The 25803-nt window shown below is 49.6% G+C and overlaps 1 protein-coding gene and 1 long non-coding RNA gene across 2 annotated transcripts; one reads left to right on the top strand and one right to left on the bottom strand.

Moving 5' to 3' along the window:
* Window positions 1-1164: 1164 nt before the first annotated feature.
* On the bottom strand, window positions 1165-11057 carry LOC137560943 (probable N-acetyltransferase 16). Its single transcript, XM_068272132.1, has 3 exons — window positions 10778-11057; window positions 5871-6095; window positions 1165-2444 (listed from the first exon to the last, which is right to left on the bottom strand). The coding sequence occupies exons 1-3, from the start codon at window positions 10955-10957 to the stop codon at window positions 1719-1721; spliced, it is 1131 nt and encodes a 376-aa protein (XP_068128233.1). The 5' UTR covers window positions 10958-11057; the 3' UTR covers window positions 1165-1718.
* LOC137560944 (uncharacterized) lies at window positions 10289-10757 on the top strand. Its single transcript, XR_011029848.1, has 2 exons — window positions 10289-10421; window positions 10534-10757. It is a non-coding gene; the product is annotated as an uncharacterized lncRNA (long non-coding RNA).
* Window positions 11058-25803: the final 14746 nt, after the last annotated feature.

The raw sequence follows: 25803 nt of genomic DNA, 5'->3' as shown, positions 1-25803 counted from the left end.
TTCAAATGATCCGAATCCTTAAAAAGATCTGGACTTCCCATCACTATCCTGGAGCGGCTGCTTTGAGAGCCGCATAACGCGGCTCAATCTGACGTCCAACTTCAACACCACCGTGCGTTGCGTTAGGGGCACGTTATGTGACCTTAACGTCCCCTAAAACGCAACGTCTTGGTGTGAAAGTTGCCTTAACCTCCTTGGCGGTAACCCCGTGTGTGACACGGGGTAAGCCGCCGGAGGGTGCCGCTCAGGCCCTGCTGGGCCAATTTACATAATTTTTTTTTCAAACACGCAGCTAGCACTTTGCTAGCTGCGTGTTTGCTCTGATCGCCGCCGCCCACCGAGGAAACAGGGCCCCCCCCCCGCATACCCCTTGCGCAGCCTGGCCAATCGCCGCCAGGCTGCGCTATGGGGAGGATCGGAACTCCCTGTGACGTCACGACGTCCGTGACGTCGTGCCGTCACTCCATTCGTCGCCATGGTGACGGGGGAAGCCCTCAAGGAAATCCCGTTCAGAACGGGATTTCCTTATGGGCAAGCGGCGCCGGCGGCGATCGGAGGGGACGGGGGGACGCTGCGGGGAGGGGGGAAGCATGTAGCTAGCGCTAGGCTAACTACATGCTAAAAAAAAAAGGTGAAAAAAACCCTCCCGCGGCTGCGCAGCCGCACAAATCATACCGCCAGGGGGGTTAAAGAGGAACTGTAACCTAGGATTGAACTTCATCCCAATCAGTAGCTGATGCCCCCTTTCCCATGAGAAATCTTTTCCTTTTCTCAAATAAATTATCAAGGATGGGGTTTGTATGGCTGACACTGTGGTAAAACCCCTCCCCCACTGTTATGTCATTGCCATGGTCCTAGCTGATGTCATGACCATGGTCCTGACGGATTGCTGTCTGTGAGCCTTGTTGCATTGTGGGAAATAACAGCTGTTTCCAACTGCCAATCAACCAGTATCTCCCTCTGCGCATATGCATATCTATAAAAACAAACAACAACCTTTTAGCCTATTGCATTGTTAGGGGGTGTGGTTATAGATAATGGCAGTTGGTGTTGTCTAGTTTTTTTTATGTCTGCCAGTAGTAAAGATGATGACCTGCAGACTGATTGCGGATCAAACAATATGAACAAACTACATGGTGAATATCAATCATTTCTTGATCTCTCTTCTTTATTTTAACTTCTCACTTTGCAATGTATTGATTTCTTTGTTACCCCTTTTCGCTTTTCGCTAAAGGGAGTTTTGGCTCCTTATAGAAGGGCTCATTAAATATGTTAGCTAATAATCTTGGGGTTAGCTTCCAAATTTTTGAGGTTTTGGGGGCAGGTCCACGGCATTGTGCCCTCAATCGGGTAGCTTCTGCAGCACCTGGGTCAGGGCTATATGTACAGGAATGAAAACCTGTCTGGAGCCTTAGTTTTTGCAATTACTTTCGCTACCTTGTCCTATCTGATTTCCTCATTACACCTCGAAAAACTGATTGTGAGTTTTTTTAATCGGTTATGTTGTCAATAGGTTACTGGTAGATCAGATCAAAGGGACTGAATACAGTTCTTACGAGTTATCTTCTTGTATGAAGATAGGCACATCATAAAAAGGAAGTTGTTGAATGCTATACCGTGCCAGTCAATCTGAGTTGTTTTGTTTCTCTTAGAAACTGAGAGATGGAATTAGATTCTTAGTGTTGAACAACCCTTGGTTTTCCTTTGGTCTATTTTAATTAATTTGATGAGACAGTAAACATTTCACTAAAGTGTTCTTTAATGTCCATTTCTAGGACCATTTGTTCTTTCACTACAATGTATGGTGCTAGTTCTTCACACAGATGGTTGAGATGGCTTCGGAGACTCTCTTCGGCATACATGAAGCACACTATGCTGGCCTCTGCAGGAAGGACATTTGTGCACCTCTTGAGCTGCTGTACGACATGAATCTTAGCACTTGCTGGATCAACTCCAAACAAGTCAACATCAAAGCGATAGGTTGCTTCTGCATAAGGTACTAGGAGGGGTGGGGTCCCAAGGCTGAGGAACCCAGCTGGAGCGCGTGGTGACGGTGGAGACAGAGCATTAGAGTCTTCAGTATTATGTGCAGTGTCTCTGTTCACATTGTTAGGCTTATTTTTGTTTGCACTACCAGTAGTGTTATAATCAGAACTTTCCATAGAAGCATGTGTATTATTACTTTGGGAATAGATCCAAACAACCCCTCTTTCAAAGAGCATTTCCAAGTTGGATCGTTGAGTGGTAAGTGGAAGCCAGTTTTGGATAAGAAGGCCATGAGGAAGTAGCTCTTCTGATGTCTTGGTTCCATCAATGAGTGTAAGAACCTCACTAAGCTCCAGAACAGAGAAATTATTCAACTCTCCCACGTTGTCAAGACGAGCTTCCATTGACTTAATAGCTTCCTGAAGGTGATTAGAAGGAAGAACCTTGGACAACACAGCCTGGTGGGGAAATAAAAAGGATGAGTAGACAAGACAAATAACATTTATATCACGCTTTTCTCCTGGCGGACTCAAAGCGCCAGAGCAGCAGCCACTAGGGCGCGCTCTACAGGCAGTAGCAGTGTTAAGGAGACTTGCCAAAGAACTCCTTACTGAATAGGTGCTGGCTTACTGAACAAGCAGAGCCGAGATTCGAACCCTGGTCTCCTGTGTCAGAGGCAGAGCCCTTAACCATTACACCTTCCAGCCACCAGTACATGTACATGCGAGCATATGGAAAATGGTTTTGCAAAAAATAAAATATCACATTTTAGGATATTAAAGAGAATCTGAAGCGAGAATAAATCTCGCTTCAGACCTCATAGATAGCAGGGGCACGTGTGCCCCTGCTAAACCGCCTCTATCCCGTGGCTTAACGGGGGTCCCTGATCCCCCAAATCCCCTCCGTAATGCGGGGGAGCGCTTCCTGGTTGGGGCAGGGCTAACCGCCGCAGCCCTGCCTCACGCGCGTCTGTCAGCGCGTATCTCCGCCTCTCCCCCGCCCCTCTCAGTCTTCCTTCACTGAGAGGGGCGGGGGAGAGGCGGCGATGCGCCATTAGCCCTGCCTCCAGGAGCGACCAAGTCTGCGACCAAGTGTCGCAGTGGGGGGTTTGGGGGTGAAGGGACCCCCGTTTAGCGGCGCTATAGCGGCGGTTTAGCAGGGGCACACATGCCCCTGCTAACTATGAGCTCTGAAGCGAGATTTATTCTCGCTGCAGAGTCTCTTTAAATGCTGGAATGAGCAGAAACTACGCCAGTGCGAATCTACGCATCATAGTTCGTAGGTGAAGTTTTAAAACTACGTTTACGAATTTACACGTAGCGAAGTACCGCTACACGTAGCTTATGCTCACTAAGCGTAGTTAACATGTGTATTGCGTAGTGAACTATGAATGCGCTACTCGCGGCTAATTTTCCGTGTGCGGTTGCATGCTTACAAATTTACGCATGGGAAAGGGGAATGTATGCATAGAAGAGTTACCGGTACAAGCATTTAATGAAGAATTAAAGTGTAAAATTTTCTGCATACGGACATAAGCATCCGCATACACTGCGCTTCGCACTACACGTCATTGCGTATTTTAACGCGTAGTCTACGAAATGCATACAAAGCGAATATTTCATTTCGAAGCCATAGTTTGGCGAAGCGTAATTGCGTAAAACTATGCGTAGTTCCAGCGTAGCGAAGTTGGCTGACTACGACCATCCCTAATTAAATGTCACTGTTTGTGGACTAAGAATGAAGTGAAGAACCAAGAAGGCCCTGTAGGCCTTGTGTTCTGTCAGGAACTCTGCCCTTGTTCTCCTGCTGGTGGCAGCCTTTGCTTGACTTTCTCCGCTGATCCACCAAGCACCACCAACAGGTGTATTTGCTCTTTCCTGCAGACCTGGCCTGCAGGTGGTGCATGGAGCCAATTGTATGAATTCTGCTCCATCGGCAGATATCGTTTTTATGCCACAATAAAGAAAATCACTGTAAATGTCTAAATAACATCTGCACTATCATGTAAAGCTCATGAGAAACTGCAGTGCAGTTCATTCCTGGTTTGCTGGGAGCACAGAAAGGGTTAGCCTCCTGTGTTTATATATTAGCTCAGAACTCGGCAAAGTGACAGACAGCTTAAACTAAACTAGCTCATTATTTGCTGAGAAGGGGGAATTAGACAGGCTGTTCTCTACAGTATAAACACATTCAGGTGAAACACAGGGTGGATTTCTCAATGTTCTCCGTCTCTTCTGTGCAAGAGTTCAGGTCTGCTTTAAGAACCTACTAGAACAATGGTGTTTCAAAGATATCCCCCAGCATAGCAAACCGAGAAATTCTGCCAAAATGTAATGTTTGGTATGTAATACATTACCAGATGTTCTGATTCAAAACTGCTTGAGTGTAAAATACAAGCTCTATATTATTGGCTAATTTAAAAGAAAAACAGTAAGCGTACAGCTTGTAAGCCTTCTTCAGACTCTCTTCCTGTTGATTGACAATTTTAGAACATACAATCAGAAGGAGGTAGAGGGTTTTCTTTTTGCAAATGTAAGTGTTATCCAGATACATTAATTGCAAGAGATCTTGCAAGGATTGTGAGGTATTTATGGCAAATAGATAAGTCCCTTGGTTTACGTAACACCTCGTAGACTAAGACTGACATGGAGAGTTTTTTTTACAGACCCTATCCTGTTCAGTGTACACTGCTGGAGCCTGGGAACAGTGCAAAAAAACAGCAAAGGGAGTGAGGAGTAGGTGAGTTGTGTGGTGTTATTTTTTTCTTACAGGTCTAAAATGAAGGGGTTACAAGTACAGGGTGATTAGGAGTAGGGCTGCTCAAATCCTGATCTGTGAGACACCTGGATAGTTGCTGTCCGGATATCTCCCAGTAAACCTGTGCGGGGTGGGCGGGGGGGGGGGGGGGGGGGGGGTTAAGCTTACCTGTCTGACGTCTTCTTCGTCTGTCCCTGGCGCCTCCCACGATGCGGTCCACGTGCATTACGTGACTACAAACACTTCCTCCTTCAACCCGGAAGGAGGAAGTGTTTGTAGTCACGTGACCGCCGCGTGGAACACATCATGGGAGGAGCCAGGGACGGACGAAGAAGACGTCAGACAGGTAAGCTTGACCCCCCCCCGCCCACCACGCACAGGTATCCGGGTGAAATCCGGATACCAACTATCCGCGTGTCTCCCGGATCCGGATTTGAGCAGCCCTAATTAGGAGTTCCTAGGAAGTATAACTGCCATTTCCTCCCTGCCCATATTTGTTGTTCTAGTCAGTTGAAGATTTCACAGGGGCCACTGGACTGAAAGGATGGTGCTGTGACATTTGTCACAGCACCACTGTCAAAACCGCGCCAATATCAATCAAACCCCCTCTCAGTTCAGTAAAAAGTGATTGAAAGTACAATTCATCTGACACGTTGTTCGATACATTCCTGGCAAATACAATCAGAGTGATTGAATCAGTTGGCGGGGCCATAACTAGAGGTGAGCAGCCCTGGAGATCACAGGGGGGCCAAGAGCTGTGGGGGCCCCAACTACTAACCTTCCCTTCCTCTGATACAGGGGACAATACTTCAGATCAGGTGTTTTGTGGTTACACTTGTTATGGGTGTGAAGATCATGATAGCCACACTTGTTTTATGACCCTTGTGAGATGGGCCCCAATGTCATAAGGGGCACCAAGGGTAGGCAAGGGAACATTGGGGGGGGGCATCAAAGTTTTGCTGGGGGACCACATGAAACAGATAAACCACGTGTGTATGGCCTGCTTTAGTGTAACGTTCACAAGTTAAACAACTGGGTGAAGTCCATCAGCTCATCAGCAGAGTACAGATGAATTTATCTCACACTTATAGAGACAGCAAGGCTTGGAAATGATAGGATGTAGAGACCTTGGTGTGGATCACTTTGTACTTCTTCAGCATGTTTGGTGGAGGATTCTCTGCACGCATCAGACGGACTCTTTTCACTCCTGGGTGGTCCGAATTAAGTGTATCAAAACAAAATTTCTGAATCAGTCCAGCTACGCCTTGTCCTCTCATCCAGGGGGCGACGCGAAGACCTTCCACCACAGCCGTCTCACCGCCATCCACCAGCAAGAAGGACTCAAAGGCCACCTACAGAAGACAAGAAAATACAGAGAACAATATACCACACTTTTCTCCTGGTGGACTCAAAGTGCCAAAACTGCAGCCACGAGGGCGTGCTCAGTAGGGTAGCAGTGTTAGGGAGTCTTGCCCAAGGTCTCCTTACTGAATATGTGCTGGCTTACTGAACAGGAAGAGCCAAGACAAAGAAGAAAGAAAGCTAAACTTGTTCAGAAGCTATTTTTGAATGATTAGACCAGGGCGTAACTAACTTTTAGGTGCGTCCCCTTCTTACAATCAGATTCCTCCTTACTCATGTGCCTGGTGGGGAGGAGGGGTCCGGACTATCCTTCTTCTACTGAGCCCCCATCCTGTGCTTTCCTGCCTCTGCTACTCATACCTGCAGATTAGCGCGGCAGCAGTAATGAAACTTACCTATTCCTCCATTGGGTCTTTACGATGCTCCCACTGCAGCCACTAGGTGCCGCTGTCCTCTCTGCTCACTGCCTTCCTCTTGGTCTAAATTTCTCTGCAGATCACATAAAGTGCATCAGACTGAAAGGAAGGCAGAAAGGAAGGCAGAGAGGACAGTGACACCTAGTGCCTGTAGCAGGAGCACCAGAAAGACCCAACAGGGCAATAGGTAAGTTCCATCACTGCTGCCATGCTGATCTGTAGGTCTGAGTGGCAGAACCAGGTGAGCTCATTAGGGGGCCCCAGTGGAGGATGGAAAAAGTTGGGTAAACAGTTGGCTAAACGTCTACATACTGTACAATATTTGGGGGTAAAACTAAATGTACACTTGATATAACTTGACTTTTGGGTCATAGGAAATTAGGGTGGGATTAGAAAGCCCCATCAAAATTTAGATAAAAGAGCTCGTGTGGGTTTATTGACACCATGCATTTTCTGCACTGTGTATTTTTGTTTTGTTTTGTTTTTTTGCCAGTGTAAGAAACTGATGGTATCTACATCTTAAAAATCTTGGTGTTTGAAATCCTAAAGGTGGCCACACACACTAATAAGGAGGGCTGCCATGATGATAAATCTCGTCCTTGCTTGTGAATGCTCACTGAGAGACATGCTCCAGTGCTGCTGGCCTAGCAAGTGCTGTATACAGTGATAAACCTAAAGCTGTTCAGTGATTAACCCCCTCACTATCACTACACTATTGTTATATTGTTAATTAGACTAGCTAGCTTGATTTCATTCAGTGAGTGACAGTCAGAGTGTGTGCTGCTGGCCTAGCAAGTGCTGTACACAGTGATAAACCTAAAGTTGTTCAGTGATTAACCCATTCACTATCACTACACTATTGTTGTATTGTTAATTAGCTTAATGTCATTGTGTGACAGTCAGAGTGTGTGCTGCAGGGCTGCTGCAGCAGCTATGTGTCTGTGTGTGTGCTGTGCACAGACCAGGCCAGCTGCTGCCTGCTGGCCAGCTATTAGCCTTAGCTAGCTACAGTATAGGTTAGGTTAGGGATTAGGGAATAGGATTACTGTGTTATTGTGTAGTTAGTACTGTAGTACTGCAGTCAGTGCTAGTAGTTGTTAGAGTAGTAGTACTACTGTGTTAGCTTACTACAGAGTTGCTGTGCTGCTGAGCAGTGCCAGTGTGACAGTTAGTGTCTTCTCCTCTGCTGTCTGACTGTCACTCGGCATGTGGCCTTTGGCACTTGGCATGTGGCACTTGGCACGTGGCCCTTGGCACTTTGCACGTGGCACTTGGCACATGGTACTTTGCACGTGGCACTTTGCAAGTGGCACTTGACACGTGGCCCTTGGCACTTGGCACATGGCACTTTGCACGTGGCAGTCGGCACTTTGCACATAGCATTTTGCACGTGGCACTTGGCACTTTGCACGTGGTACTTGGCACGTGGCCTTTGGCACATGGCACTTGGCACTCGACACTTTGCACGTGGCACTCGGCACTTTGCACGTGGCACTCTGCACGTGTCACGTGCAAAGTGCCATGTGCAAAGTGCCACATGCCAAGTGCAAAGTGCCACATGCCAAGTGCCACATGCCACGTGCCATGTGCTACGTGCCAAGTGCAAAGTGCAAAGTGCCACGTGCCAAGTGCCACATGCCAAGTGCCACGTGCCACTGTCAAGTGCCACGTCCGGCATGCTCCTAGCCGATGTTACACCTGTCCCGGATACGGCGGTCGGATATCCGATTTGGATTCGGATCAGAAAATTTTGAACTCGGATATCCGATCCGGATCGGATATCTGGGTATCCGGATCCAATCCGGATTTTGAAAAGGGGCATCCGAGCAGCACTGCTAAAAGATCCAATTTTACACCAATCCAATAATAATAATAATAATAATATGCACGTGGCACTTGGCACTTTGCACGTGACACTTGGCATGTGGCCCTTGGCACGTGGCACTTTGCATGTGACACTTGGCACTTTGCACGTGGTACTGGGCACGTAGCACTCGGCACTTTGCACATGGCACTTGGCACATGTCACGTGGTACGTGCAAAGTGCCACGTACAAAGTGCCACATGCAAAGTGCCACGTTGCTCGTGCAAAGTGCCACATGCAAAGGGCAAAGTGCCACGTGCCAAGTGCAAAGTGCCAAGTGCCATGTGCCACATGCCAAGTGCAAAGTGCCACATGCCAAGTGCAAAGTGGCATGTGCCAAGTGCCACATGCCAAGGGCCACATGCCAAGTGCCACTGCCAAGTGCCACGTCCGGCATGCTCTTGGCAGACGTTACACCTGCTGCTGCTTCCACCGCCGGGATGCCACGGGCCACTGCTGCTGTGCTGATACCACCTATATTTAACCCAAAACACAATTGCTGCGTAATTTTTGGAGGTGTCTGGGCTGAAAACTGCCATGTCACAGTTGTGCGGTTGGACTATGGACACTGTGGGCTGCACGACCGCTGTCTGGAACTTAGTCCTTATGTTAAATGACAGCCATTTTTTTTGTTGGGGGGGGGGGGGGGGATTTTAAGTCCCCACATCATAAATTAGTGTTTGCCTTTAAAAAACAATGATGCTACATGCCTCATTTACCCTAGAAAAAGTTTTTAAAGCAATTTAAAGGCCACTTCCGTTTTTTCTATCCAGATATCTGAATTTGCCCGGATATCCCGGATACTAGGGTCGGATATCCGATTCGGATTCGTATTAGAAAATTTTGAACTCGGATATGCGACCCGGATCGGATATCTGGGTATCCGGATCCAATCCGGATTTTGAAAAGGGGTATCCGAGCAGCACTGCTAAAAGATCCAATTTTAGACCAATCCAATAAATGCAATCGGTTTTCCTGATAATCGAAAACTTTTATTTGTTTTCAATTGAAAAATCGGAACCATTTTTTTCGATTTTTTTGAGATCGAACATGTTGGAAAATTCTGACCAATTTTATCAAGAATTGTATGGTGTGTGATGGATTGGGAAATTGTATTCAACCAGAAAAAAATTGCATGTAACTATTCAGTACATATCAAACTTTATTTATGCACTTTTTCTCTTGATTTTTCTAACCAACCAATTTTTGGGGAGTTTATGATCTCTTATCCCGAAATTGTAGCAATATCGAAAACATGTGGGAGGTACCTCGAAGATTTTAATCGAAACTTCTGATCAGTTGGAAAATTGGATCAGAAGGCTCGAATCGAATAAAAAAAATTTGTATGTTGTGTGCATAGTAGCAAAAAAGTTTCTGTACCGTGTTAGCCAAACAAATTATATAGGTAGAAAAAAAACAACGTTTTGTAAGAAATAATACCTTTTAATGGCTAACTGATAGAGTTAAATGATGCAAGCTTTCTGGGATCTAGTCCCCTTCTTCAGGCATATTTCCAGATGTAAGCTGAAGTAAAACACTGATGCAGATAAATGGTGAACACGAAGATGACGGTTGTGCTGGTTACTGTTTATCCGTTAGGTGTCAGGTGATCAGCAGGCTTGAGCCAGTGAGTTAGTGCAACCATACATGAAATCCAGCAGGTTTCTGAAGATCATGAAGCCAAATCAATCATGTTACATAAGGAGTCATGAATCCTGTTCCACAATTTAACATTAACAGAAGGTTTAAATTGTGGAACAGGATTCATGACACCTTATGTAACATGATTGATTTGGCTTCATGATCTTCAGAAACCTGCTGGATTTCATGTATGGTTGCACTAACTCACTGGCTCCAGCCTGCTGATCACCTGACACCTAACGGATAAACAGTAACCAACACAACTGTCATCTTCGTGTTTACCATTTATCTGCATCAGTGTTTTACTTCAGCTTACATCTGGAAATATGCCTGAAGAAGGGGACTAGATCCCAGAAAGCTTGCAGCATTTAACTCTATCAGTTAGCCATTAAAAGGTATTATTTCTTACAAAACGTTGTTTTTTTTCTACCTATATATGTTGTGTGCAGTCACCTTTAGTGTGCGGCATTCTTGTCTGATTCCATCCACTACCTGCATGAATTATAGGTTCCTACAGATATCTGGTAGACTCACAGTGAGAAGAGCTAAAGAGGCCAGAAAGCACAAGCCTGATGTCTTATGCCAATATTTTCAGAATCAAATGTACCAAGGAGGTCTTCAACTTCAACTGTGCAACCCAATGACCTCGGTAGAGTTCTTCTTTGACATCAATATTAGTTAATTACATCATTAATATTAATTACTGCTTAAAATTAAAAATTCAATTTTGAGTTTACTCGTCCATACTCACTATTTTTCCCTCATTCTTAGCCAGAAACACGTGTCTTCGGTGGTCCTTCAGCCATGCATGGTACTGTGAAGGTAAATAGTCCATTCCTTTGTAAATTCCACCTGACATGGCCATCAATTCATCGTAGTCCTCAGCTGTGGCCAATACAAACTCTACGGGCTTCATGGATGATTGGGTCATGATGGTGTAGTGGGAGTTTGGCACAGTTGGAGATGAGAGATAGAGTGAGGATCTTACATGAAAGGCCAAAGTTAACCAGAAGAGATAAACCTTCCGCCAGCTGAGATGAGTCCAGGAAACAAGAGACAAGAATACATTTTTCTCAAGATCAGGTGTGGCAGTCTGGCAGATGTCACCAGGAACAAATAGTTTATGTATTAAATATAAACTAAATAAGGGTTATGCATTATGCAACTGCGAAGTACAATGTAGCAAGTATGCAATAAACCACACAAGGATCAGCAGTTGCTTAATATCTTCAGAGATAGTTGAACTGTAGGGCTGTAAAACAATTACTCATAACATAGTGTTGTAGGTTATGAGTGACTGTTTCACTAATAGAGATGGCCCGAACGGAACGGTTCGCCGGGAAACGGTTCCAGACGAACTTTGGTGGTTTGCGTTCGCCAGCGAACGCAAACTTTTCCGGAAGTTTCGGTTTGCCCCCATAATGCACCATTAGGGTCAACTTTGACCCACTACATCACAGTCAGCAGGCACATTGTAGCCAATCAGGCTACACTCCCTCCTGGAGCCACACCCCCCCCCCCCTTATTAAAAGAAGGCACCGCCGGCCATTATACTCACTCATGTACCTGCAGTAAATAGAGAAGGGACAGCTGCTGCTGCTGCAGACTCTCATAGGGAAAGATTAGTTAGGCTCTTGTAGGCTTGTTAGCTTGCTCCTTGCTGATTCTTATTGCTAAAATAACACCCCACAACAGCTCTTTTGAGAGCTAAGCTTGTTCTTGTGATCTATTTTTTTTTCTGTGTGTCCCACTGACACTTGTGTTGCATAGACAGCCTTGCTAATTCATACTGTGTGTGTGTGCCACTGCCAGCCAGGCCCAGCACATTCAGTGACTACCTGTGTGTGTGACAGGTGCACATTGTAATACCCATTACTGCATATACCTACCTACCTGTTGTTCACAGTGCACCCACCTACCTACGTGAGCACACGCAGTGTCACTGTGCCTGTCCGCTACCTGTCTGTGTGTGACAGGTGCACATTGTAATACCCAGTACTGCATATACCAACCTACCTGCTGTTCACAGTGCATCCACCTACCTACGTGAGCACACGCAGTGTCACTGTGCCTGTTCGCTACCTGTCTGTGTCACGTGGCACTTGGCACGTGTCACTTGGCACGTGTCACTTGCCACGTGGCACTTGCCAAGTGTCACTTGCCACGTGTCATGTGGTATTTGCCACGTGTCCCGTGGCAAGTACCACGTGACACACGGCAAGTGCCACGTAAGACGTGGCAAGTGCCAAGTGAAACGTGCCAATTGCCAAGTGCCACGTGACACATGCTAAGTGCCAATTGCCATTTGGGGAGGATACTGACCCTATTGAAACCTGAGATGCGGGGGCCCACGCTCCCACTGGAGACCCCGACATGCCCGGTGACAGTGCCCTCAAACCTTCCCATAGTACTTCCAACGTCAGTGGAGCGCACGCTGGAACGAGGAAGAGGTGAGTCCTCCCCGCCCGTGCCTCTTACAAATAGCGGCTGCTTCGATTTAAGGCTGGAGGGGAGCGCAGATCGGGGGACCCAGGCGAGGGAGGGTGGGGTCCGACCCCCCTCCCCGCCGCTAGGCACAATACCCCCGTCCTGCCAGCTACCCCTCCAGCTTGGCGGCCGGCTCCCCGCACCCACGGACGGGTGGGTGCCGCCCCTGGAAATTTGCCGCCTGAGGCAAAAGTTTCACCCCGCCTCATGAGCGGGCCGGGCCTGGGTGCCTGTTCCAGGATAGTCTTTCTGCAGGGCTTTCTTGGCCCGCTGCGAGGCGCGGGAACCAAGTGCCGTGTGGGGTCCTGATGTGGATGCTGGCGGTGCCTGGGGGGAAGAAGCCTGCTGCGCACCGCTGGATGAGCTCCGCCCGCATGTCGGATTCCTCCCAGCCTGCCCGCTCGCTCCAGCGTTGGATTTCTTTGCGGGAGGTGCTGGAGGGTGCCCTTGGGGGCTCCCATTGCGGTGCTGGGCCCGTGAGGTGGCTTCCGGACTAGGCCTGAAAGATAAATTTCAACCGAAATCGCGATCACCGAGATCACAATTTCAGAATCGTCAAAGCAGCAATTATCGCGATCACGTCATTTCCACATAGGGGAAGTTTGAAGTGGCTTCAACCTTCCCCAAAGTCCCGGCGCGTGCGGCCCACAACGTTGGACACACCCTCCGCACGAGTCCAAAGTTTTGCCAACGTTGCCGGCTCTTGTGCGTATGTCACATGATATACAGGAAGTATTCTGTGCATTAGAGCCTGCAGGAGGTGAAGTGGATATACTAGCATCGCTGGACTCGTGCTTGAAGCTATGTCCAGAACTGATGCAGCTTTGGGGACAGAGGAGGCACAGAGACAGAGCAGGCACAGAGACAGAGCGGGCACAGAGAGAAACACAGGAGACGCAGAGGGAGCACAAAAAGAGCAACAGAGGGGGCACAGAGAGAGACACAGAGAAATAGAGCGGGCACAGAGACACAAAGGGGGAAAGAGAGAGACCCAGAGGAGGCATGAAGAGGCAAAGAGGGCACAAAGAGAGACAGACGGATTGAGGGGGAACATACAGGCACAGAGGGGGAACAAAGCTTGATTTGAAGGAAATCGTGAATCGAAATCGCAATTTCAGACAGAAATCGCTCAATTCAATTTTTTCCTAAAATCGTTCAGCCCTATTCCGGACTGAGCCGCTACAGCGGCCTAGACCTCCGTTTTGCCTGCGCAGTCTCGCCCTGACCTTCCTCTGACTGCGCAGACATGCCTGGGGCCATAGCGGCAAGCTGGACTTGGACCCAGGGCGGTCCTCTTGCTGCCGCCTCCTCCCTAATCCTCGCTACCAGGCTCTCAATGTCTTCCATTTTGCAATGGCTGAGGTGCGTGCAGTCCAGCAGCTTAGCTTGCAACCTCGAGCCTGAATTCCCCTTAGCCCCGCCTCCCCTTATAATATCCTCCTCTCCACCCAGCCAGCCTCCTCCTCTAGCCTGGGAAAACCAAACTCCTCCCCACCCAGGGCCGGATTTACCATAAGGCACTGTAGGCACGTGCCTACAGGCGCCTGACATTCCAAGGGCGGCTCTCCTTCCTCCCCGAATGTGTGCCTCCCTATGTAGAGTCCATGCGGGAGAGCAGTGTCACGCACCGCCGCTCATCAGTGCAGCCGCACAGCCAGCGTCCCCAGCGACCGTAGTCAGGCAGTCCAGTTGGGTAGTCAGCAGGGGGCGGTGCGCGCTGAGATCTATTTGTTTTCTTCTTGCTTTGGCCACCAGAAACAGGGAACTGATTAACAAGGGGGCTGTGGAAGGGGGGACAGAAAATGCTCGCTCCCCGTTCTCACATGACCTGGTCTCACTGGCCAATCATGTGCCGCCCCAGGATCTGCCGGGAGAAAAGGAGGTGGAGGCGGAGATTGAAAGTTTGCAGTGGCTATGCTGCATGGGATGCCAGCCAGGAAGACAAGACTGGACAGCTGGACAGTGAGGCTTTTGGGAGGTGAAGTAAATACTTTTATTGCACTTTCCCTCTCTCTCTTCCTGTGTTTCCTTGCCCGAGTAAATGTCTCTCTCACTCTGATCTCCAGAGAAGTGCAGCGGTGGTTCCCGAGCCTCTTGCTGCTGGAGCCCGCCCCCCACAGCTTCATGTTTCTTCTCTGCCTCTGGTTCAACCCGCTGATCTTCATGGATAAGGGAGGGAGGGGGAGAGTGAGTGAGTGAGTGAGTGAGTGTGTGTCCCCCCCCCCCCCCCCCGTCCTGATGTCTGTGTGTGTGTGTGAGCCCCCCTTGGTCCTGATGTCTGTGTGTGTGAGCCCCCCTGTGTCCTGATGTCTGTGTGTGTGTGTGAGCCCCCCTTGGTCCTGATGTCTGTGTGTGTGAGCCCCCCTGTGTCCTGATGTCTGTGTGTGTGTGAGCCCCCCTGTGTCCTGATGTCTGTGTGTGTGTGTGAGCCCCCCTGTGTCCTGATGTCTGTGTGTGTGTGTGTGTGTGAGCCCCCCTGTGTCCTGATGTCTGTGTGTGTGTGTGTGAGCCCCCCGTGTCCTGATGTCTGTGTGTGTGTGAGCCCCCCGTGTCCTGATGTCTGTGTGTGTGTGTGTGCGCCCCCCGTGTCCTGATGTCTGTGTGTATGTGTGAGCCCTCCTTGGTCCTGATGTGTGTGTGTGTGTGTGTGTGTGCCCCCCTGTGTCCTGATGTCTGTGTGTGTGAGCCCCCCTGTGTCCTGATGTCTGTGTGTGTGAGCCCCCCTGTGTCCTGATGTCTGTGTGTGTGAGCCCCCCTGTGTCCTGATGTCTGTGTGTGTGAGCCCCCCTGTGTCCTGATGTCTGTGTGTGTGTGTGAGTCCTCCTGGGTCCTGATGTCTGTGTGTGTGAGTGAACCCCCCTGTGTCCTGATGTCTGTGTGTGTGTGTGTGAGCCCCCCTTGGTCCTGATGTCTGTGTGTGTGAGCCCCCCTGTGTCCTGATGTCTGTGTGTGTGTGAGCCCCCCTGTGTCCTGATGTCTGTGTGTGTGTGTGAGCCCCCCTGTGTCCTGATGTCTGTGTGTGTGTGTGTGAGCCCCCCGTGTCCTGATGTCTGTGTGTGTGTGTGAGCCCCCCGTGTCCTGATGTCTGTGTGTGTGTGTGCGCCCCCCGTGTCCTGATGTCTGTGTGTGTGAGCCCCCCTGTGTCCTGATGTCTGTGTGTGTGAGCCCCCCTGTGTCCTGATGTCTGTGTGTGTGAGCCCCCCTGTGTCCTGATGTCTGTGTGTGTGAGCCCCCCTGTGTCCTGATGTCTGTGTGTGTGAGCCCCCCTGTGTCCTGATGTCTGTGTGTGTGTGTGAGTCCTCCTGGGTCCTGATGTCTGTGTGTGTGAGTGAGCCCCCCTGTGTCCTGATGTCTGTGTGTGTGAGTGAGCCCCCCTGTGTCCTGATGTCTGTGTGTGTGAACCCCCTATGTCCTGGGGTGTGTGTGTGTGTGTGTGTGTGTGTGTGTCCTCCTTGGTCCTGATGTCTGTGTGTGTGTGAGCCCCCCTGTGTCCTTATGTCTGTGTGTGTGTGAGCCCCCCTGTGTCCTGATGTCTGTGTGTGTGAGCCCCCCTGTGTCCTGATGTCTGTGTGTGTGAGTCCTCCTTGGTCCTGATATGTGTGTGTGTGTGTGTGAGTCCTCCTTGGTCCTGATGTCTGTGTGTGTGAGTGAGCCCCCGTGTCCTGATGTCTGTGTGTGTGAGTGAGCCCCCCTGTGTCCTGATGTCTGTGTGTGTGAGCCCCCCTATGTCCTGGGGTGTGTGTGTGTGTGTGTGTGTGTGTGTCCTCCTTGGTCCTGATGTCTGTGTGTGTGTGAGCCCCCCTGTGTCCTGATGTCTGTGTGTGTGAGCCCCCCTGTGTCCTGATGTCTGTGTGTGTGAGCCCCCCTGTGTCCTGATGTCTGTGTGTGTGTGTGTGTGAGTCCTCCTTGGTCCTGATATGTGTGTGTGTGTGTGTGAGTCCTCCTTGGTCCTGATGTCTGTGTGTGTGTGTGTGTGTGAGCCCCCCTGTGTCCTGATGTCTGTGTGTGTGTGAGCCCCCCTGTGTCCTGATGTCTGTGTGTGTGTGAGCCCCCCTGTGTCCTGATGTCTGTGTGTGTGTGCGCGACCCCTGTGTCCTGATGTCTGTCTGTGTGTGCGCAACCCCTGTGTCCTGATGTCTGTCTGTGTGTGCGCAACCCCTGTGTCCTGATGTCTGTCTGTGTGTGCGCGACCCCTGTGTCCTGATGTCTGTCTGTGTGTGCGCGACCCCTGTGTCCTGATGTCTGTCTGTGTGTGCGCGACCCCTGTGTCCTGATGTCTGTCTGTGTGTGCGCGACCCCTGTGTCCTGATGTCTGTCTGTGCACGACCCCTGTGTCCTGATGTCTGTCTGTGTGTGCGAGACCCCTGTGTCCTGATGTCTGTCTGTGTGTGCGAGACCCCTGTGTCCTGATGTCTGTCTGTGTGTGCGAGACCCCTGTGTCCTGATGTCTGTCTGTGTGTGTGAGACCCGTGTGTGTGTGAGACCCGTGTGTGTGTGAGACCCGTGTGTGTGTGTGAGACCCGTGTGTGTGTGTGAGACCCGTGTGTGTGTGTGAGACCCGTGTGTGTGTGTGTGTGAGACCCGTGTGTGTGTGAGACCCGTGTGTGTGTGAGACCCGTGTGTGTGTGTGTGAGACCCGTGTGTGTGTGTGTGTGTGAGACCCGTGTGTGTGTGTGTGTGTGAGACCCGTGTGTGTGTGTGTGAGACCCGTGTGTGTGTGTGTGTGTGTGTGAGACCCGTGTGTGTGTGAGACCCGCGTGTGTGTGTGTGTGAGACCCGTGTGTGTGTGTGAGACCCGTGTGTGTGTGTGTGTGAGACCCGTGTGTGTGTGTGTGAGACCCGTGTGTGTGTGTGTGTGAGACCCGTGTGTGTGTGTGTGTGAGACCCGTGTGTGTGTGTGTGAGACCCGTGTGTGTGTGAGACCCGTGTGTGTGTGAGACCCGTGTGTGTGTGAGACCCGTGTGTGTGTGAGACCCGTGTGTGTGTAGACCCCTGTGTCCTGATGTCTTGTCTGTGTGTGTGATACCCCTGTGTCCTGATGTCTGTGTGTGTGTGTGAGACCCGTGTGTGTGTGTGAGACCCGTGTGTGTGTGTGAGACCCGTGTGTGTGTGAGACCCGTGTGTGTGTGTGAGACCCGTGTGTGTGTGTGAGACCCGTGTGTGTGTGTGAGACCCGTGTGTGTGTGTGTGAGACCCGTGTGTGTGTGTGTGAGACCCGTGTGTGTGTGTGTGAGACCCGTGTGTGTGTGTGTGAGACCCGTGTGTGTGTGAGACCCGTGTGTGTGTGAGACCCGTGTGTGAGACCCGTGTGTGTGTGTCTGTGTGTGTGTAGACCCCTGTGTCCTGATGCCTGTGTGAGTACACACATGTGCCCTGACCCCCACTTATTCCTAACACTAATAACCCCTAATAACTAATAAAACCAGTGTCCCCACTATTTTTGGGGTGTAGCATTGTAGCGGCTATTTGTGCAATATAGGGCGGAGGCGGCTACCAAAATGGCGCTATGCACTTCAACAGTGGGGAGCGTAATGTTGCTATCACCCCCACATCCCGCCCCCGATGTATCTCCCTTCCTAGCCAGCTGCACTCAGTGACAGGCTAGTGTCCCACTCCCCAGCAGCCACCCACCACATTCAATCATGCACGCAGTGCTGCAACTTCAGCTGCGTGCATAGGCATCGGGGTGCAGTGAGTGTTGGCTCAGTTTCTGCTGGCACTGGGAACCATGTGGGAGAGAGAGAAAGCAGAGGTAGACTGTTGATGCAAAAATCACAGCCTGTAGGCTACAGCTCCGCCACCATACACCCCCACCCATGTGTGTACTGGTGCAGCCAGATGCAAATGCCTGCGACACAGTGCCGTGGTGTGCCAGTTTTTGACAGAGCCAGCTCTGCAGTAAAAGTAAGTCACAAACACTCACTGTCACTATGTCAAACATCATGTCCCAGTCCAGATTCATAGGTTGGGTAGTGTCCCCAGATTTGATGGCTCATGACTATGCTGCTTGTAGTCATACAATATGATGGCCTGCTGTGGACATCTCACTGACCATGTAGTAAAGTCCTCAGATTGGATGGCTCATCATGGCTGTACTGTCTGTAGCCTAGGCATGCAATGTGATGGTCTGCATACAGTCCATCAAATTACATTCCTACAGACAGTACAGCCAAGAGCCATATAACCTAGGGACACTGCTAGATGATTAGTGACATGTCCACAGCAGGCCATCAAATTGTATGACTACAAGCAGCATAGTCATGAGCCTTCAAATCTGGGGACAATACCAGATGGTCAGCGAGATGCCAACAGATGCCACTACCTGTCAGCCACTACAATCAACTCATCACTACCTTCCCCCACTACAATCTGCCTATCACTACCTGTCAGCTACTACAGTCAACCTATCACTACCTGCTGGCTACTACAATCAACTCATCACTACCTGCCAGCTACTACAATCCACCCATCACTACCTGCCCCCACTACAATCTGCCTATCACTACCTGCCAGCTACTACAATCTACTTGTCACTACCTGCTGGTTACTACAACATGCCTGTCACTACCTGCTGGCCACTAACATTTTTATTAATATAATGTCCTTGTGACTTGTATTATTACCTGCTTATTGTTGGTAATATCAGCCTTTATATGGTAAATTATACATGTTGTTGGTAATATCTGCACATTGTTGGTATTCTCTACTTGTCTTTGGAAATATCTGCATTACCTTGTGTGGTTTTATTTAATAAGAAAAAGGGGCGTGATTTGATGGGGGTGTGGCCTGTGTTAAGGGGTGGGGCTTAGGGCTCCTGCGCTTAAGTGCCTATAGGCTCCTGAGCTGTAAATCCGGCCCTGTCCCCACCATTTTAACCCTATAGTTCCCCGGACGGCTACCCTATCATGCTGGGCCTTCTGCACTACACTACGCTCCAGCTCCAGGCCCTTTCTTGAATGTTACATATGGAAGAGGTAGCTACACATGGAATGGTGGAGGGGCTGCTGCACGTGGAAGGGAGAGGTCTAGAAGCATAAAAAAGTATGAATCCATCTGATATCTGCAGCACATGGAGGTGTGATGGATCTGCTGGATGGTTTGTAGAGCTCACACCGACATACACTGGAGAACGTACGAAGGTGGACTGATGCCAGCATGCAGCAAGGGCGGTGGCACTCACTGTGTCACATTGTGATTTATGATACTGGATCATCTCCACTTACTGCAACAGGGGGGTAGGCATGGAGCAGCCCTTGTGATCGCGGGGGGGGGGGGGGGGGCAGAGGTGTCGGGACCCAACTACTAACCATCCCGTTCTTGGATGTTGTGGGTGAGAAGATCCTGATGTCAACAATTTTTTATGGGCCTTGCAAGATGGAGCCCCAGGCTGTGAGGGTCACCAAGAAGAGGCAAAGTAAGCAGGGGCGTAACAATAGACCCCGCAAGGGATGCAGCTGCAGGGGGGCCCAGAAGCTGCAGGGGCCCTGTGGGGGAGGAGTTTCTTTTCCATGTCCTTAGAGACTGACAACTAAGGGTATGGAGAAAAAAATTCTGCTTTCTACACATTTTTTCTAATGACTGCAACTGCTCAGCCACTGATAAGGAATCCTACAAAGTTATGCAGACACAGATTTGCAGACAGTCCCTATTCAGTGTTCACTAGGGTCACGGGGCGTCCCCATCCAAAGTTTTGCAGGGTGGCCCAATGAGTTCTATTTATGCCACTGAAAGGAAGGGTTGTGAACATTAAGGGGCCCAATCAAAGTCTGCTGTTGGGGGCCCTGTGATTTGTAGTTACACCCCTGTACTGCAGCAAGAGGAATGAGCGTCTCTCCAAGTTCTCATGTGCTGGGGCTGAACTATACGGATGATCAGGCTTAGCCCTAGTGCCTGCCGCTGAAAGAACGGTATCCAACCGCCCATCATTAAACTCCAGGCAATGTGAATAGATATACCCGGGAAGCACGATGGCGTAGTGGTTAGCGCTCTCGCCTTGCAGCGCTGGGTCATTTCTATGAAAAAACGTTTGTAAAGCACAAAAGAGGGGATGTATGTTCCATGTAATGTGCAAAGAAAATGCAGGCCTGGTCCGCCCATGATGCCAAGTGAGGCGACTTCCTCAGGCGTCAGAAGTCTGGGGGCGGCACCAGGCAGAAACAGGAAGTGAAAAGAGTGCCTGGCCAACCTATACTGAGGGCAACTGTACCTGGATAACCTATACTGGGGGCAACTGTACCTGGCTACCAATACTGGGGGCACTTATACCTGGCTACCTACCTATACTGAGGGTGTTTTTTGGGTGGATCACTGCAGCTATAACGTGTGGTGCAAATTGTCGGGTGCTGTGCGACCATTCCAAATTGGGGGGAGGGCATACTCACAAGTTTGCCTCAGGCAGTAAAAAGTCTAGAACCGGCCCTGAGAGAATGTATAAATTAAAGAGGAGCTGTCAGCCATACTATCTCAGAAAACAAAACCACATATATAAGAAGATAAATACTTGCTCTACTTACATATGAGATGTATTGCACTGTCCATGTTTTGATTTTAGTGATTTTTCTATAGTAAAAAAAGAGAAAATCCTTCTTAGGATTTTAGGATTTGACCGTGTCTATCTAGAGTTTAGATAGTTTAGTTTAGTTTAGTTAGAGTTTAGTTAGGGGAAAATAAAGAAGAAAAAAAGAAAACCCAGCATGCCCTGCAACTTCCTTTGTGCGGCAGATGTACCAGATAGGAGCCAGGGAAACTGGGGAATGATGTTTTATGGAGAAGAAAAGTAAGAGTGATTTTAACTTTTGGGTTGCCTGGTTAGCATCCTTATTACTTGTTTACCAGATAAAAATAAAGAATTGATTTTTGATTTTATGCCCGACAGTTACTCTTAATCAGTAACGCAAAAAAAACACCGCCTAGGCGATACTTACCTTGGGAGGGGGAGGTGTGAAGGATTGCGGAATGGCCGCCGTGTGCTCTGACGGTGTGGCGGCCGTTTCCCCGTCTGCTCCGGCGGTTTACACGCGGCGACGTGTCTGATGCTATACAGCCTTCCTGTGCACATAGGCTGCGGAATACGCGCGCGCGCGGCAAGACAGAAGCATTATGGGAAGCAGAGAGGGATCAGCTGACCCCGCCGGTCAGCTGATCCAAGGATGGATACGGATTGGCTGGAAGGGTCTGGGTGGCGCTGACCAGCGCTGCACTATATAACCACTTGTCCCTCAGTCTCACATCGTCTGCCATGCTTCATGTGTTAGCACACAGACCTCAGTCAGATCCTACAGCGTGGTTGAACCAGGACGGACCTGGGAATCCACACTGAGCTAGATTACCTTCTCATATTATGTTATTCTATGTTATGCTTAGACCAGTTCCAGGGTGTTGTGACTACGGACCTCACACCCAAGACTAGGATACTGTGTCAGTTCTATGTTATGCTTTAGACCAATTCCAGGGTGTTGTGACTACGGACCTCACACCCAAGACTAGGATACTGTGTCAGTTCTATGGTATGCTTTAGACCAGTTCCAGGGTGTTGTGACTACGGACCTCACACCCAAGACTAGGATACTGTGTCAGTTCTATGTTATGCTTTAGACTAGTTCCGGGGTGCTGTAACTACGCACCACACACCCAAGACTAGCACTGTATACCTGTACTTCCTTGGTTCGCCACTAGGCTGTAGTGAGATAGGATCTCACAACCAGATAGGGCAAATCTGTTCATATTAGCAGCAGGGCTTCCTGCACCAGGCCTAGGTCCCTCTCCTAGGGAGCCTTTGGCCTAAAGGAATTCACCCACGTCTAGGGGTGAATTTCCTTCTCCTCACTGCCTCCAGTCTTCCTGGCAGTTCCCTCTCAAAGTGTTACTGTGATACTGTACACTCACGTCTCAGGTGTACAGAGGTTAGACATACCTGGATTATTAGTGATTCTGCAGATCGGTCATAATCCGGTGTATATCTGCATTATTGGTGAGTCTGCAGCCCACCAATAATCAGATTCTCTCTGCGTGTTGACACCGATCGTTACAGGAGGCTTCTGGATCCTAATGAGGCTTCCCCGTCCTCTGCACCCTCCAGGTTCCAGCGCTGGCAGCCCCCAAACAGTGGCGATGGAAATAGTTACCTTACCTTGGTGGAAATACCCGAGTCTGATCAGGTCCACTCTACTGTGCTGGAGCAAGAAAGGTAAATATTGCAATCGCTACTGCACCTCTGCCACAGCCAACGAGCTTGTCGGCTGCATTTTCAGAGGCTGCCAGTGCTGTATCCCGGAGGGTGAAGAAGGAAACCTCATTAGGATCCAGAGGCTTCCCCCTCCTGAGGTAAGTATCCCTTAAAGGGGTGTTTTTTGTTACAGATTCTCTTTAATAAAATATCATAATTTGTAGACAATCAGATATACCTGTATTAGACAAGGCATTGGAGGGGACATGATGACCACACTTGTTATTTGACCCTCTGACCCTGGTATTCCTATCATTGGGCGCAGGGGGCCTGGCGCTCCTGGTGACTGGACTGGCAGGCAGGGGAATGTCACAACGCCCCCCCCCCCCCCCCCCCCGCCCCTACAGAGGCAGAGCAGGAAGGAGGGCAAGCAGCGCTAAAAGGAGGGGCAGTGGGTACAGCGATGGGGTGGGGTGCCAGACCCCTGCCTCCCTCACCTAGGTCCCCTCCTTCTGCTCTGTCCCCCTCCAGATTACAGAAAAGCGGCAGCAAGCAGGCGCGGCGAGTGGGCAGAGGATTACTCACCTTCTAACTTCTGCGTTCCAAGCGCTGGAACGCAGCATCCCCGTCATCACAGGTCTCTGCCTTCAATGCCACTCACTGTGCTTCTACTAATCAGGAAGCTCAGTGGGCGGCATTGAAGGCAGAGACCTGTAACGACAGGGACGCTGCGTTCTAGCGATTGGAACGTGGAAGTCAGAAGGTGAGTAATCCTCCGCCCGCCCGCCCGCAGCACCGCCGCTATTCTGTAATCTGGAGGGGGAGAGAGCAGAAGGAGGGGAACTAGGTGAGGAGGATTTCTGGCCCCCCTCCCTGCCGCTGTACCCATTGCCCCTCCTTCTAGCGTTGCTTCCCCCTCCTGGGGCAACTATGCTAGCTACACTGGGGGAAACTATGCTAACTATGCTAGCTACACTGGGGGCAACTATGCTAGCTACACTGGGGGCATCTATGCTAGCTACACTGGGGGCAACTATGCTAACTATGCTAGCTACACTGGGGGCAACTATGCTAGCTACACTGGGGGCAACTATGCTAGCTACACTGGGGGCAACTATGCTAGCTACACTGGGGGCAACTATGCTAACTACACTGGGGGCAACTATGCTAGCTACACTAGGGTAACTATGCTAGCTACACCGGGGGCAACTATGCTAGCTACACTGGGGGCAACTATACTACCTACACTGGGGGCAACTATAATACCTACACTGGGGGCAACTATAATACCTACACTGGGGGCAACTATAATACCTACACTGGGGGCACTGGGGGCAACTATGCTAGCTACACTGGGGGCAACTATACTAGCTATACTGGGGGCAACTATAATACCTACACTACACTATACTATAATACCTACACTGGGGGCAACTATAATACCTACACTGGGGGAAACTATGCTAGCTACACTGGGGGCAACTATACTACTTACACTGGGGGCAACTATGCTAGCTACACTGGGGGCAACTATGCTAGCTACACTGGGGGCAACTATAATACCTACACTGGGGGCAACTATAATACCTACACTGGGGGGCAACTATGCTAGCTACACTGGGGGCAACTATCCTACTTGCACTGGGGGCAACTATGCTACTTACACTGGGGGCAACTATACTACCTACACTGGGGGTAACTATACTAGCTAAACTAGGGGAGCTATACTACTTATACCGGGGGCAACTATACTACCTACACTGGGGGCAACTATACTACCTACACTGGGGGCAACTATACTAGCTACACTGGGGGCAACTATACTAGCTACACTGGGGGCAACTATACTGTCTATACTGGGGCAACTATACTAGCTATACTATGGGCAACAACAGTATATAACTATACTGGGGGCAACTATAATAGCTACCTACACTGAGGCAGCTATACTACCTATACTGGGGGCACCTTTATTACATATACTGGGGTAACTATATTACCTATACTGGGGGCACCTATACCTGGCATTACCTGCCGTGGCACGCGTAGTTTGCCCCTCTCGCTCCTTTCCTTTTTTGGGGGGGGGCGATGTCTTATAATACCCAGCACCGGGTGTCAAATGCCATAGGTGCACCACTGGGTGGAGGTAAAACATGAGGGGTGGCCTGTCAGTGGCATAGCAATAGCAATGCAGAGGTTGCGACCACGAGACCCTTCCTCAACCACAGCATTAGCTCTCTATTGGTCCTGTGCTGGTATTAATCACTTCTATAGATACTTTGAATAGTAGTAATCATTAACAAACTGTTCCCCATCCCCTTCTTGCACCTCTGACACTGTGGTTGTCTTCGGCAGTTTTTGGTGCACCGTATCAATTGTTTTGTATCGAGTGCTTGGGGGGCCCCAATGTATAACTTGCACTGGCTTGTTAGTTACACCACTGGGACCCTGGGAAGGAGGGAGGGGACAACATGTTACTGAGTGGCCCCTTAATTTGTAGCTACCTTTATGTCTTCATCTCCACCTTCCTGTATTTTCACAGTCACTTCCTGCTCTGCTTCCCTCCTCCACTCCGTCATCTGAATGAATCATATAACCGCATTACCGAGGAGGTATTTGGAATACGTTTTACAAAGTGCCTTTTATGGTTGCAGTTACACTTTACATTATTTAGATGTAAGATAGGATTCTAGGTGAACCGTGTCAGCGCTGAAGAGAGGCGGACTGAAAGAGGCTTAGAGTTGTATTTATTCATTTCTTTCTTCTGGATCAACACTGTTGGAATTAGAATAGGCTGAACTCGATATATTTTGATCCCATTTTAACCGTTGCTATGCAACTAATGGACGTAGCCCGGCAGAGCGCGAGATGTGCATGGCAATTCTTCAAAAATAACTTTCATCAGCAGAACGTGACAATCTAGCGGTAAAGTTTTTATCAGCTGAAATGCTTAAAATGAATGAAACGAGATGGTTCTATTCATATCTTTTCTTAGAACCGTGACTCTGAAGAGGGGGGGGCCCTCGTCCTCCCGCCACTTCGTGCTGAATGGGACTCCCGGTCCCTCTGACGTCTTGACGTCACATGGTGTGTCAATGCCTAACTCAGAGCCGCGGTGCCAGAAA

This window comes from Hyperolius riggenbachi, chromosome 3 (genome assembly GCF_040937935.1).
Source record: "Hyperolius riggenbachi isolate aHypRig1 chromosome 3, aHypRig1.pri, whole genome shotgun sequence".
NCBI classification, from domain to species: Eukaryota; Metazoa; Chordata; class Amphibia; order Anura; family Hyperoliidae; genus Hyperolius; species Hyperolius riggenbachi.
Note: the sequence above shows the minus strand (reverse complement) of the source record. Positions and strands in the feature narration are given on the sequence as shown.

Coding starts and splice junctions, on each gene's coding strand:
- LOC137560943 (XM_068272132.1), bottom strand. CDS start 10,957: ATGACCCAATCATCCATGAAGCCCGTAGAGTTTGTATTGGCCACAGCT. Junction 6,096..10,777: donor CTAAGAATGAGGGAAAAATA/GTGAGTATGGAC, acceptor TGTCTTCTGTAG/GTGGCCTTTGAGTCCTTCTT. Junction 2,445..5,870: donor ACAAAGTGATCCACACCAAG/GTCTCTACATCC, acceptor TTTCCCCACCAG/GCTGTGTTGTCCAAGGTTCT.